The sequence below is a fragment of the Suncus etruscus genome, chromosome 3, assembly GCF_024139225.1.
Source record: "Suncus etruscus isolate mSunEtr1 chromosome 3, mSunEtr1.pri.cur, whole genome shotgun sequence".
Classification (NCBI taxonomy): Eukaryota; Metazoa; Chordata; class Mammalia; order Eulipotyphla; family Soricidae; genus Suncus; species Suncus etruscus.
This window is the reverse complement of record NC_064850.1, coordinates 103472567-103488007: the sequence shown is the minus strand read 5'-3', so window position 1 is coordinate 103488007 and position 15441 is coordinate 103472567. Positions and strand designations below refer to the sequence as shown.

General features: G+C 39.6%; 1 protein-coding gene across 1 annotated transcript in view; it reads left to right on the top strand.

Moving 5' to 3' along the window:
* RAPGEF2 (Rap guanine nucleotide exchange factor 2) overlaps nucleotides 1-15441 on the top strand; it is a 273060-nt gene that overhangs the window by 104859 nt on the left and 152760 nt on the right. The window contains exon 4 of the mRNA XM_049770221.1: nucleotides 3932-4015. Within this exon, the coding sequence (XP_049626178.1) occupies nucleotides 3932-4015 (84 nt within the window). The remainder of the gene's footprint in view (nucleotides 1-3931; nucleotides 4016-15441) is intronic.

Genomic DNA, 15441 nt, shown 5'->3' with positions numbered 1-15441 from the left:
ACTCTTTCCAAAGCAATGGGCGTGCTCTCCCCACCCTTCTAACTGGCTGGAATGTGGTTATGGTGGTAGATTTGGATCTGCCATCTTGAGTGAGATCCTTCACTGTGGATTAAGGATGTCTGAGCCACACATTTTGACAGAAGTCAGCCTTCAAGGCCTGTAGAGTCTTCCTGTCAGGCTTGGACTCTTGAGTGGTCAGTTTATTAGATGTACAGAACAGAAGTGACATGCCTTGCTTTAAATCCCACTAGGATTTTGTTATATACTAATAATAGTAGTGGATCATAATTAAAGAAAAGATAACCAAGTTTACTGAATCCTAGTACATTGGATACACTTGACACTATAAGTAAAACCAAATGGCAAAATGTAATTAATTAAGTCCAAGGTAAAAAAAAAAAAACAGGGAAAAGTAATAATAGATCACATTTCAGAAGCTAAAGTAGCACTTTCTTTATTATTTTTTTTTAATTTAGGCATTCTGATTGCTATAGCATTAGCATGTAGTTAGGGATATGCTTATTCTTATATTCCTAGAAGACTAGAGTACTAGACTTCCTCCACCCTCTGGGTCTAGGTCGCCTCTCGTACCACAGCCCACTTCCTCTTTACTGAGCAAACTCAGTCCTGTAGGCAGATTCTCAGGTTTGTTAGCATCTGCCCATCTTACTCCTTCACTGTATTTCTTATATCCCATTTATGAGTTAGACCATCTTATTTGTACTTTCCCCTTTGATTCATTTCCTTCAGCATGATACCCTCTAGTTATGTCCAAGTTGGAATGAACAGAAGGATTTCATCATATAGTTGAGTAGTTCTGGAGTCCAGCCCCAGATGAATGGGCCAGAAGAAGGGGCACGTCAAGGAATAAGACATAAGAGAAAAGATCATGAGGTCAGGGGTCCCTGAGTCCTGACTGTCCTCCGCATTCAGTATTTATTGTTATGGGACAATCAACAGGACAGGTACCAGGGATGATATCTAATGCTAATCAAGCATAAGAGGGTCTTTAAGTTCCCAAAAAGTGGTATGCGAAGAGAAGAGGAATCTAATGCAAAGTCTGTGGATTGTCTTCTTCCAGGAGAGGTGGCAGGACAAATGAATAAATACAGGCCCCCCCACACACCAGCAGAGCCTTTAATGTGGGTGCCAGCATCTCAGTAATTTAGATATTAAAAGCCCTTTAATCACCTTTTCCCCACCCCTCTCCTCTAGCTAAAGTTACTTATTTCTTGGATGCCTTCATATCTAACACTTGTCCACTGTGTATGTAACAATTTTTCAAAAACTTTATAAAAATGCACCTAGATAAGAAAATTTAATAAAAACAAGTTAAGAAAATTGAATAAGAAAACATAGTAGAAAATTGCATAGAAGTTATGTACTGATTGCACAGGAAAAGTTATATGACTCATAAAAATTAAACAAGGGTGCTACCATATGATATCACTAATATGTGGGATTTGGAATAACTGGGTGAGGGAATGAGGAGTTTAAAGGGGATGGGATGCTTAGTCTACTCTTGGCTCCAGAGTATAGGAAGAAGAAAGAATTAGAGTGGGAGAGAACAAGAGATAGATGACAAGCAACAGGTGGAGGCAGGGGTAAAGGGTATTCAGGTACATGGGTGGAGTAAAAATATATGATGGAGCCAGATATCCAAACCAGAGTCAACAACACTGGAATCATGAGACCAAACCTGAACTTAACAAAGGTGCCTGGGATGGAGAGGTGTGGGAAGGGATCTGTGAACCCTGTTGGGGGAAAGTTAACATTGGTGATGGGATTGGTATTGGAACATTGTGTGCATAAAATTCAACTATGAATAACTGTAAATCATTTAAGTAAAATAAAATTATCTTTATTTTATTTATTTGTTTATTTTATTAAAAAGAAGAGAAATAACACATAATAATAGGAAAAGTACTAGAAAAAATATTCGGCTCAAAGGACTGGCCCTAATTGAATCATGTGTGCTACCCCTGTTCCTCAGCACCCTGGGGGAGAAAGCAGTGCATTCCTGGACCACTGGGTGAATTTTGTACCACTGGTATCTCAAGGTGTGGTCACCATGCCTCCGAAGCACTGCTGGGAGGTCCCTATTTATTAATTTTTTAAAAGAGGAATGAGAAAATGAAGGTACTTAAGATGCCATTTTTATCATGTAGATTCGCAGAAGTTCTGAGTTTGGTAAAAACCTTTATGGTAGAATGCTTGGTGCTTCTCCATGCTTCTATCTCACCATTGCTTCCACTCTCCCATGGGTCTTTTTGCTTGAAATGAGACCTGCCAGCATCCAGACCTTTGTACCTCCTCAGACTGCTCTGGGCTTGGAATTCTGGTCTCTTAGGGACCCAGTTGGCTCATCTTCTTTTGCTTCAATGTTCTCACGAGTCTTGTCCTCACCGCCTATTTATAATGCTAGAACCTAGTCCATTTTCCGAACCTACCCTAATTACCCATTCCTGTGTTAATTCTAATATCTTCTTATTTTATGATTTATTATCTGTAGTGTCCCATTGGACTATAAGCTCCCATGTGGTCTTTGTTTTTCTCTGAGGAATCCTGAGACTCAGAAGAACCTTATCTTCAAATTAGTGAATAAATGCAATGAGTCCTCACTTATCATTGATAAGTTTTTAGGAACTGACTTTAGGTGAGATGACATACAAATGACAGCTTCTCATCAGTATTATAATGAAATACTGCTAAATGAATTGCCATTACTCAGGGGTCTGCTGTTTAACAAACAGTATCGAAAGGCTGTTGGAAGCAGGTAGACCTACAAATGGTTAACCACCTGTGGGGAGCAGTCTGACAATATCTAAATTAGGATGTGTACAACGGTAATACTTCTAGTTTCTTTCCTTTTTTTTTTTTTTTGTTGTTGTTTTGTTGTTGTTGTTTTTGGATCACACCCAGCGGCGGCGCTCGGGTTACTCCGGCTCTGCTCAGAAATCCTTCCTGGCATGCACGGGGGTCCATACCGGATGCCAGGGTTAGAACCACCGTTGGTCCTGGATCGGCTGCTTGCAAGGCAAACACCCTACCACTGTGCTATCTCTCCCACCCCTACTTCTAGTTTCTTGATACAGTTTCTCTTTATGTATTACTTCTCATTGTGGTTTTTTTTGTTTGTTTGTTTTTGTTTTGGGGCCACACCCATTTGACGCTCAGGGGTTACTCCTGGCTATGTGCTCAGAAATCGCCCCTGGCTTGGGGGCGAACCATATGGGACACCAAGGGATCAAACCGCGGTCCCTCCTACGGTAGCGCTTGCAAGGCAGACACCTTACCTCTAGCGATACCTTCCCGGCCCCCCCCTTTTTTTTTAATTTGTTTTCAAATAACTGCGTAGGATTGAAAACCATCAAAGTGAGCCACACAGAAAATTCCTTAGCTAAGTATAGCATATCAATAGGAGAGCTCCTCCCAACTCTCTAAGTCACAGCACACTGCAGCACTTAGTCATTTTGCTTATTGGTGGTCCTCAGGGATCACTCCTGGTCATGTTGGTTGGATCATATGATCATATGTTGTACTGGGGTTGACTGTGTATAAGACATAAAATATCTGTTCTCCCACCCCCTATCCTATACTATCTTCCTAAACATAACTTCTGTTTTAGGGTCATACCTAGCAGTGCTTACTCCTGGATTTGCATTTAGAGATCATTTTGGAAGGGCTTAGGGTGCCTGGGTATTATACCTGGGTCAGCTTTATACAAAGCCTTACTGTACTATCTCTCAGTCATCTAAACATTTTAATGATTATTCCAATAGTTGAATAATATTTTTAAATGTATATATTTATGCTCTTTTATTGCTTTTTATGATTATAAAAGTTATGTAGACACTACATTTTCGTTAAGTATGTCTCAATTTTTTCATCATTGTTCTAATTGATTTATTCTATTGTCTTTTCTTTTCAGTCCTGATGATATCGGAACCTGCTGGTATATCCTTCTCTCCGGTTCTGTGTTTATCAAGGAATCCATGTTTCTTCCAAGGAGCAGGTACAGTATAGTCATGCTGGAAATATTTTTTATGGAGATTTAAAATTTATTTACAGAAGTGACCTTTTTTTCAAGATTTTTTTCTAGACTCTTCTCTATTTTCTTTTTTCTATGGACACAAAATAACACATTGTGGTTTTCCTCTCCAGATCTTTAAGAAAGGCCAAGTTCCTTTTATAAACATGGTCCTAATTTCTTTTAACAAAGCAGATGACATTCTGATGACTTGTCCATTTGTTATATGAACATGTCAGGCTAGTTCAGGACCCATTTGTTCATAGGGAATGAAATCTGTCTTTATAAACAGGCTGTCTCATAAACATCTAAAAAGGGGAAAGGGAAGTTCATTGAGACCACATGGGGTTAGAAATGGAAAGCCAGTATTGGTGACTTTGCTGGTGCTCACACCATATGGTTTTTTATTTTTGCATCTGTCTATGGACTCACATCCCACTCTCAGGGTATTTTCTTTCTCCCTGTGACTCTGGCCTATATCTGTCAACTGTGATTTATGATCTAGTGTCCCTGATGGTCAAACCATTTGATGGTGGTACCTATGTCTTTCCTTACATTCTATAGGCTGCTTCCCCAAATTAAATCTTTCTTACTCAACTAAAGATTTTTTTGTTTGTTTTTGTTTCTGTTTATTTGGGCTATACCCATTAGTGCTCAGGGCTCTGACCTCAGAAAACAATCTTGGTGGGTTTAGGGGATCACATGTGGTGCTTGGAATCCAACCAGGGTTGGCTATTAGATTATACCTTGTTTTACCACAAACAAAGATCATCACTGGCTTCTTTGTATCTGTTTGTTTACATCTTGGTTTTACCCCAAAACAGAGATAGTCTTATATGCAAACCTGGGTGGAACTGGCTCAGGATAGCCTGAGCTGTCAGTCCTTACTCCCCACCTGTTCTTTTTTCTCATAAAAAAAAAAAAAAAAAAAAAGACAGTTCTGGCTTGCTCTCAATGATAGAAGATTGCCACACTATATGTGTTTCATCCTTAGCCTGATTTGGATTATTACGTGTAATATGAACAGACCCACTCACCTGGGGTTGAAAATACAGTGTTTGGGACATTTTTTAGTGTACTGTGTGCAAGGCAAGAGCCCTACCTGCTGTACTTATGCTCCGCCCCCCCCCACTCACACATAGCCCACCCCCAATATAAGTCTCCCACAAAAAGATTTAGAAGGGAGCTAGTATAGATGGAAGGTACATGTACGTGACGTAAACTGGATTTCTGGTGCCTTATGATCCCCTGAGATGTATCGCTGATGTAACCCTGGAGATCCACACACATTGCTGAGTGTGAACCTGGAGACCCAGAACATAAATGTAGCCCTGGCTGTCCCAGCACTGCTGAGGTATCTCCGTAAATCACAGCAAATTCCATCCTATGCCCTTCACTTTGAACACCCAGTTAACTGAGAATCTCCAAGGACTGCCATGCCTCCTGAACATGGGGAGTCATCTCCCTCCCCCACCTCTAACTTCCCAACCCCCCAAAAAATAGATCTTTAAAAGTTATTGTATCCTGGGAATGAAACTATGAACACAGGCCTCATAGGTGCAAATCAGATGTTCTACCACGGAACATTCTCAGGCCCTACCTAGTCTTATCCTTGTAATAATCTCAGCAGGCCGGGACTCACAGTGGATCAGGAGCATGTTGCAAAGTATTTGAAAAGTATGAAAAGCCAGTGAGCAAGATGAGTGAGGGCAGAGACTGGCCTGGTATGGTCACTGTGGGTATAGTAGGCTTAGGGATGGACTAGAATGGCTGTGACAAAGTGCCAGGGGCACAGTGCCTAGCAGAAAATAGTCTTTGGTGCAAATCTCATGCCTCTGTGCCTGTCAGTTTTGCTGAGCTCAAATTGGCAGTTTTCCTCCTTAGGAAATGGCCCATGAGGAGAGGGAGCTCTGCCTGCTCATTTGTTTTTATAGGAGCGCTGGTAAAAGATATTAGTATTATTAGTATTAGTATTAGTATATTAGTATTAGTATTATTAGTATTATAGTAAAAGATATTGGTATTATTAGTAGTAACGGAAATAATAGTTGTAGTAATAGAACAGTAGTAAGGCTAGTGCTTCTCTCTCTGCCAGGTATAATTAAAAAGCTTATATTAAGAGGTTGTTTAATTTCACAATTGTCTCTAGAGGTAGGTGCGCTTTTCATTTGTTTTATTACTGAGGGAACAAGTGGTTAAAGGATGGTGGCAGATGTACCCCCTGGATTTCTGCCTAGGAAACTTGGAGTGACCCTGCGGAGGAAGCTTCAAAAGTTCTGGGGATTCTTTTTCACAGTGGAGGGGAAAGAAGTAGCACTAATGTTCTATTCCTTTGGTCACAGGACTTCTTGATTGGTTTTTTTGGGGAGGCTCAGTAGAACTGTTTCTGAACTTGAAAACAGGTAGAGGCAAATGTTTACGCACTGGAAAATTTTAAGGTTGCATAGAATTTTAAAGTGAAAGGTAGAAATATTTCTATATGAAATTTCAAAGATAAAGTGAGGAAAAGAAATGTCACTGATATTTCTCACCCAAGTTGAAATTTTAATATTTTAATGTATTTTATTCCATAGATATTTATGCACATTGTATTTCATCTAGTTCAGATAATTGACATAGAATTATCTCTTTAAAAGTTACATTTATTTCCATAGAATATAAAGAAGTCTTTTTAGAGGTTGACAGTTTATCTTTTTTCATTTTGTTTTTATGTTTAAGGTAACAGCTGTAGAACTCAGTTCTCTTCTCTTTGACGATTGGGGACCTACTATTTTTATGGGGGCCTTTGTTACTGGGGATAAAATCCAGGTCCTGAGTGTGTGCTCCAGCTCTTTTGAATCCTTTCCTTGGCTCTGTTATTTATAGTTGTCTTAAATATCTTTTAATGTTTTGTTCTTTGAACCTTCCAAAATAATTATAAATCATAAAGGATAATTTTGTTTTGTTTTGGGGCCACACCTGTCTGACACTCAGGGGTTACTCCTGAGCGCTCAGAATTTGCTCCCGGCTTGGGGGGACCATATGGGATGCCAGGCGATCGAACCATGGTCCGTCCTAGGCTTGCGCTTGCAAGGCAGACGCCTTACCTCTAGTGCCACCACTCTGGTCCCCATAAAGGATAATTTTTAAATACATCTTATTATGGTGTGTGGCTCTCCTGACCGTGTTGGAAATTCATGTATGTTGTAGAGAACAGGAATTAGCGACTTCATCATCGTCTCAGTGTGAAGCTGTTGTACAAACAATCTATAGACTCAGGTCCTAGAGCAGTAGAAGAGGCCGCGATGATTTTATGAGTACCAGTCCTCATCAGCTCGTGGAGGAACAGCTTTTCTAACTTCCATACAGGGAACCTGATGTTCAGAATAAACAGAACTTGTGGTTCAGACCTACTTCACAGGCACATTGAACTCTATGTCTAATTATTTTAAAAGATGACACAAGTTATTCTTTCTTTGGCTGGCTTTCAAAAAGCTTGCAAAGTCAGTGCTTTAATGGGATGAAGGAAGGAATGGTGTTTCAGACTGACAAGCCAATCCTATTTATAGATTATTTCTTCATGTTGCAACTGGTGACATTTGCCCTGTCCGAGTTGTTTGTTTTCTTTGGGAATGTTGCCTTAGAAATAGTGCTGGAATTGTTTTACTTAGAGTCTAGTACAGGTAGTGTACGAAAGATTGATGCTAGTGATTGATTCATATCATGCTTTCTCTAGAAATTACTAAGATTTGACTTGAGAGGAATATGGATTAGGTACTAGTGGTAGCTTTTTTTTTTTCATAAAACAGTCCACAGCTGATTCTCCACACTGACCAGGTTTTTATCTTGTTAGCCAGGGAATTGGTTGTAAGGATGAACATTCTCTTGATATTTCCAGCTCCTCTTTTTTGTTTTTGCGTCACACTTGGTGACGCTTCAGGGGTTACTCCTGGCTATATGCTCAGAAATCGCTCCTGGCTTAGGGGACCATATGGGATGCTGGGGAGTCAAACCAGGGTCTGTCCTAGGATAGCATGTGCCAGGCAAACACTCTACCGCCTGCGCCACCGCTTTGGGCCCAAATTTCCAGCTCCTTTAGACTGGCAGTTTATCTTGAATCTAGTCAGTGTACTTACAACTTTGTTCATATTTTTAATTTTCATGAAATTGTTTTGTTACATGATATGAAGGATGATTGGTGTTGAACAAAAGATCTGTCACTTCACTTTCAGATTTCCTTAGTTTATTGAATTCCCTAAATTGAATTTTAAGATCGTGTTTTTTTTTGTTTGTTTGTTTGTTTTGGGTGGGCCACCACCCTGTGGTTCTCAGGGATTTATTCCTGGGTATCTGCTCAGAAATTGATCCTGGGCAGACACAGGGACCATATGGGATGTCAGGATTCAAACCATCTTTGGTCCTCTGCTTGCAAGGCAAATGCTCCTAAGCCGCTGTGCTATCTCTAGCCCCATATTTTTCTTCTTCTTTCTTCCCTGTTTTTGTTTTCTTTTTAAATAAGGGTGGTTTAATCTGTGTATCTTTTGTTTTGATGGCTCAAACATGACATTGTTCTTGATTTCAAACATGATATTGTTTGATCACGTGGCTTGTGATATCTTTGTGTTATCCTATGTAGTACCCATGATAGCTTATGCACATTCCCTGTTCCAATAACTGAGAGATAGAAATGTTGTCTTTGAGTTTTACTGTAAATTTAGTAAATACACCAACTTTAGAGATGGTATTTTGTACAAGTAGTATTTGTACTATGTATATCATGTCGCTATATATAACATTGCCCTAAGATGGAGCTATTCCTACTTGGAATGCCATTTGTATTCTTGAGGCAATATGCAATTTATAGTAAGGTTTTCCGTAAAGCCTTATTTTTGCAGGGTGTGCTACACTATCTGTAACTTGGTGTTTATATCGGTAGTCATGGTAGGTTGATATATTAAGCAGAAGGTAGTGAAGTATCTTGAGGATGGAATTTCTCCACTCAATTTTTTTCAAAATGTTCATTCAGTGGTGGGGCTGAAAAGGACTAAAGGAATACCCTGTTTTAGTGTCCTTCACTTGATTGCACCTCACAGATGCTACTTTCATTTTTAAACAAATTGGATGTTTGTGGCAACCTGGTGTACAGCAAGTCTATTTGGTGCCATTTTTCTAACAGTTCTGATGATGGTTAGACACTTTTTAAAATTAGTAATGAAGTTTTAGAATTCAGGTACATTCATTGTTTCATTAGTTGTACTGCTGTTAAACTCTAACTAGACTGTGACGATAACTCTTATATGCCTATTATGATAATCATTTTAATTGTAGTAATCTGGAAGCAATGTGCAGCATTTCTAAGGTTTGCCTATTGATAAAAATGATCCTAGAAAATTTCAGTTTTAGATTGTTACTATATATTTGATTTATTCAACGTAATATGAAGAGTTATTAATATTTACCATGCTAGTGTGCTCTAAGTCAGTATAATTAAGGAATGTAATATAAATTGTCATGTACTTAGCTTTTTTCATTTCTAAAATGTTAAAACTCTGAGTGCTGAAAGCTATTTTAAAGTTACTGTAAAATAAAAGGTTAATTAATGTTGTTTTTTTGTTCTTTGCTTACTAGCTTTCTAAAAGCAGGTTCTAATTTAGTTATTCAAGATAGGCTTTGTATTTCAGCATAGCCTCATCTTGCAGGTTTTTTTTATCTGTTGGAGGAGATAATTTGCTTAGGTTGTATTTTAATACATAGTTGGCTTTTTTGTACCATATGCCAGTTATTTTTTTCTATGTTTGTGGGGGAAAAAGTATCTTGGTATGCTAGGTCCTTGAGGCATGAGGTATTTATACAGTTTCTTCTTTGAGTTGATAGGGTAGAGGAGCAGTGAAAAAATGATGATATTGAATCTCACTTCTTACTAGAATCAGCTTGACTACAGAGACTTAAGGAAAAACCCTTTAGTAGAAATAACTGTGGACATCAGATTTAGTCGTAGATTACATCTCTGTTGCTGTGATAATTTAAGTTTTGTTACCTTTTTATAAAGGACAACTGGTAATCTGCCTCTTTATGTTGTAGTCAAGAGTGACCAAGGTAGTAGGGGCTTTCAGTTTGAAAAATAGGTAAGTCTACATGGGTAGTAAGTCTCAGAATAAGGAAGATTCCAAGAAAAGGATTGAAATGGAAGTTGGGAGGTCAGAGGAATCCAGGAGCTAAACCTCCACAAAAGAGTGAGGTTTCCAGTGCTTGGCTTTATGGGTGAGCCATCAGCTGTGCCAGGCAGCAGGCCCAGCAGGCAAGATAATCTGCACTACACGTGTCACAAGGAATGCTTGGAACTGGCATCACACTGACTCTGATTGTCCATGGAAATCGCAGGACCTTGAAATGCCATCAGAAGCAGTTAGGGTTGCTTCATAGGCTGTTTCCATATTTAAAGTTATTCAGTCATTTTAAAATAGCTTTGGTAGATTTCAAGTTCTGACGTTATTTCCATAAAATAGCAGACAGCATCTGAAACTTGTATTGAGTTGTTCTTTTGGGGTGAGGCACACACCCAGTGATGCTCAGTGGTTACTCCTGGCTATTCACTTAGAAACTGCTTTTGACTTGGGGAGCATATGGGATGTCAGGATTGAACCAAGTCTGTCTTGTATCAGCCGTGTGCAAGGCAAATACCCTCTGCTGCGCTATCACTCTGGCCCCTGTATTTAGTTTTTACATTAAATAGTAGGATAATCAAAGAAAGCAAAATTACCTATACTCTGATTTGATTCTGTATCTGGGGAGATGTGGACAGTTGTATTTGAAATATTTTTAATAATTGCCTGGGTTTTATTTAACAGTGAAGGGTAAGTTGACATGGCAGTCAACACATAGAACAAAAAGTCCCTTCCAAAATAGGGGTATTCATTTTTATTTTTTGGGAAAACACCCAGTGGTACTCTGGGATTATTTCTGGTGAGATTGGGAGGAATTGAATCAGGGTCAACCCCATGCAAGGAAATACCCACTGTAATATGTCTCTGTCCCCCAAAGATAGGGGTATTTTAAGGAACAGTTAACACTTATGTTATCAATAAATTGTGGGAAACTTAGAGCTATAAGTGAAAGGATGTAAATTGAAAGTAGTTTCTTTAATAATGTCCTTTCCTTTAGTGTTATCTAGAATTGTTTGGCTCATCTATATTATAAAGAAATGATGTTGAACAAAATTGTGAGTGAAGTCATAGAGATAGAGTTGAGAGAGAACAGATGGCATAGAGATAATGCCTATATCAAATACATATGCCTATCTCAAATCCTACTCAGAGAAGACAATGCAGACATAAACAGTAGATGGAGGGAAGTGCAGCTTGGGACCTATAATAGCTCTTAAGCCTGAGTAGCGGTGGTATAGATTGAGAGTCCTTGTTTGCAAAGTTATTTAAGTGGCTTATTGAGGCTTGTGCTTTTGGTAAACTCTAAGCTCTATCATAGACAGGAGATGTGCCTACACCACTTTCTTGTACACTGGCAGTGCCCATTTACAGTTGGTGCTTCATTCCTTTATTGACAGCAAAACATCTATACCTTAAAAATTAAAGTTGTTCGTTCTGTGGCACTCTCAATAAACACATTTTAAATTAGAGCTGGCAGCTCTCATGAGGATAAGTGGGGAAACAAGATATTTATTTACTCAGTTCTGTGGGACTAAAAAAACTATTCTCATTACGATCCACATGAGAATGTACTATTTGAGTTTAGAAATCAGAGGTTACTTTCTGCTTGCCTATGCTGCATGGTGTGTTAATTAAACTTGCTATTTTATTTTATTCTTTCCCAGTAATTAAGGAGTTTGAATAGTGGAAAAATGTGGTAGGGACTGGAGATATTTCATATTCCTCATTTCATATAAAGAACTAGTTGCTTGTGGTTATTAAATTATGGTCCTGAAGGAGTACAAATTTGTTACAGGTCACATGATGCCTTTTTAGAGATGGAGTATGGCATTTTAAAAGCAATTCACTTGTGAATTATGGAAGAATATCTTTATTGGGCAATCAATGCATCCTAAAGATATGAAAGGAAATGAGGATTAGAGTTCCAGAACGTATATATTAAAGGAAAGATTGACAACACAGAATCAGCATTTAAGAGAAAGAGAAAAGGGAGAAAGGAGAGAGACAGAATGAGGTAGAAAGGAGAATTTTCTTACCTGATTGTTTTATCTGTGTCCTATAGTCCTCACATCTGATTCAGCTTCTCTTGAAAACAAAAGGCAGCTGGAATGAGAATACAGTGGGTATAGTGTTTACCTTGCAAGTGACTGGGCCAGGTTTGACCCCCCTGGTCTCCCTTACAGTCCCTGAGCACCACTAGGAGTGAGCCCTTGAGTGCAGAACAGGAGTAACACTTGATCATCTCTGGATGTGGCCTCCCCCTATAACCCAAAGAACAACCAAAACCAAAATACCAAATGGGGTTAGAGAGCTAGTACAGGAAGTATAAAGCATTGCCTTCCATGTGATAGCTGCGATGACAGCCCTGGTTCACACCCCCTGGCATATGGTTTGGGGGACCGCAAATGGTCTCCAGAACACAACTAAGGGTCACTCTTGAGGACAGCTTTTAAGCACCTCCAGGTGTGGCTAAAATTCCAAAAACAAAATAAAACAACAAAAATGACACTTGTAGTAATTAAGTAGTTATAAAATGAATGGTGACAGGCCAGAGTAGTGGCACAAGCTGTAAGGCGTCTGCTTTGCTTGCGCTAGCCTAGGATGGATCATGATTCAATCCTCCGGTGTCCCATATGGTTCTCTAAGCCAGGAGCGTTTTCTGAGTGCATAGCCAGGAGTAACCCCTGAGTGTCACTGGGTGTGGCCCAAAAACAAAAACAAAAAAAAAAAAGAAAAGAAAAAAAAGGAATGGTAGTGGGGGCTGAGAGATAGCATGGATCATGACTATTTACTAGAGTGGTTATGAAGACTGATTAACAAGCAGATTAGATTGTTAGCATGTGGCTTCTCTGGCATTTTTCGGGGCGGAGAGATAGCACAGCGGTGTTTGCCTTGCAAGCAGCCAATCCAGGACTGAAGGTGGTTGGTTCGAATCCCGGCATCCCATATGGTCCCCGTGCCTGCCAGGAGCTATTTCTGAGCACATAGCCAGGAGTAACCCCTGAGCACCGCTGGGTGTGGGCCCCCCCCCCAAAAAAAAAAAACCCAAACAAACAAAAAAGATTTTTTCCTATCTTGCCAGATAGTAAACTAGCGAGGAACTAGTTGATCAAAAAGAGAAGAGCTAGGAGGATACTAGAATTCCTCACCTTTTAGGGCAAGCACCAGAAGAATTAAAAACAGAAATACGGCTGGAGCAATAGCACAGCATTGCATGCAGCCAACATGGGTTTAGGTCCCCTGTATCCTATATGGTTCCCCTGAGCCTGCTAGGAGTGATTTCTAAGTGCAGAGCCAGGAGTTACCCCTGAGGGCCAATGGGTGTGGCCCCAAAACCAACCAACCAACCAAACAAACATTAACAAACAAAGAACAGTGATTTTTTGCAGTGATTTTGTCTGAAAAGTAATATTAAGGGTATTAAATATTGATTGTATAAAATTTAAAAATTAATGCTTAAGACCAAATTGTTCTGGGCTGGATAAATGGTACGGTGGGAGGGTACTTTCCTTGCACGCAGTTGATTACTCGAACCCCATATGGTTCCCCCAAGACCCTCCCAGAGTGTGTCATCCCTGAGCAGAGACATGAAAAAGCCCTGAGCATTGTCAGCTATGGCCCAGAAAACAACAAAAATATCTAGTTCTAATGTATTGAGTTTTGTATTGAAGAATTGTTTACCAAAAGGATTGTTGGAAGTGATGAGAAAATGATAGATTTAAGTTTTAGATTCCAAGCTTTACCTGTTAGCTATTGGTACCGTTTCAAGAGTCCTTAACTTGAATTGTCATTAATTAGCTCTTTCATCCTGATCCCATCCTGAGTTGCTCACCTGCAAATCCTTTTATGCCTGTCCTGTCTTACTTACCTACAAGTATTCTTGAGATTCTCTTTTGTGCTGCTTAGAACCTGGCACTGAAACACGAGATCCTGTTGTATGTCATAAAACTGACTGAACAAAAATATGTTGAAGGAAAAAAGGCCAGTCTGATATTCAAGGTGATTCACTAAGGCAGAAATGGAGACATGATCTTTACACATGGTCTCTGTGGAGTGAGTGCTGGTGTTGAAGAACAAGGAAAAGTGCTTCCTGAACATGTTAGTATGCGTTTGTGTATTGATGAGAATGATCAGCAAATAGGTGGGAGAGTGGCAGTTGCAGAAGTCGGCGAGACGCAGAAAGGGCTGGTTGTTGGCTTCAAAAGAGCCAACAGTAAGGTTTGCCATCAGAGATACAGGAGTTAAGGGGTGGGTATTTAGGGTTTCCTTTTTTTTTGGGGGGGGGTCACACCTGACAGTGCTCAGGGGTTACGCCTGGCTCTGTGCTCAGAAATCACTCCTGGCAGGCTCAGGGGACCATATGGCATGCCTGAAATTAAACCATGTTCTGTTCTGGGTTGGCTACTTGCAAATGCCCTGCCACTGTGCTATCTCTCTGACCCCAAGTATTTTGATTTAAAGGGAGAGGTGGTAAAACAAAAGAGTATTCTGGTGTTAATTTTTCCTAGCACCTTGCAGCTGTTTAGGGACAGGCTGGAGAGAGTGGTTGGTGGGTGATGCTAGAGTTTGTGCTTTGCTGCTGAGATAAAAAAGAGGTTGGTGGAGGGTGTGGGAGTGAAAGAAGCATGTGGAATTTCCATACTATGTCTGGGTTTGCTTCAGATCTCTTCAACTCTGCGTAGTAGAACACAACAGAGACCCACAAGTCCATTTGACCTCTTGCTCTCTAATGGCTTTAATAAGCAGCATATTCCCAATGCTAGAGCTTTTTGTGTCTCAGTTCTAGTGCTGTACATCTACCTCATTATTGCCACCTTCATCCTCATCTCTCCTCATTCGTCAGTGAAGACCATTTGTTTTATTCTCTGGGACTCTTGCTGTTGTAGTCCTATCAGTATTGATCATTTCATTTCAGCATTAAATTATAAGATTCTGTTTGAGGGTACAACTGTATTATTTAACTTTGCTTCCCCAGTGCCTAATAACTATGAATAATAATAATAACAACCTAATAACTATGAATAATAACATGTACGAATCATATTGGTTCAGGCTTATATCTTTAACCTGCCTTTTTTTTTTAAATTACTTAAAAATTAAGCACATTATTGTAATAATGCCAGGGACAATAGAGATGAGGGCCAGAAGGACTGGCTCACAATAGAAGCTTACCACAAAGAGTAGTGAGTGCAGTTAGGGAAATACCTACACTAACAACTATCATGACTATCTTACTGAGTGAGAGAAGTAAAATGCCTGTCTTGAATA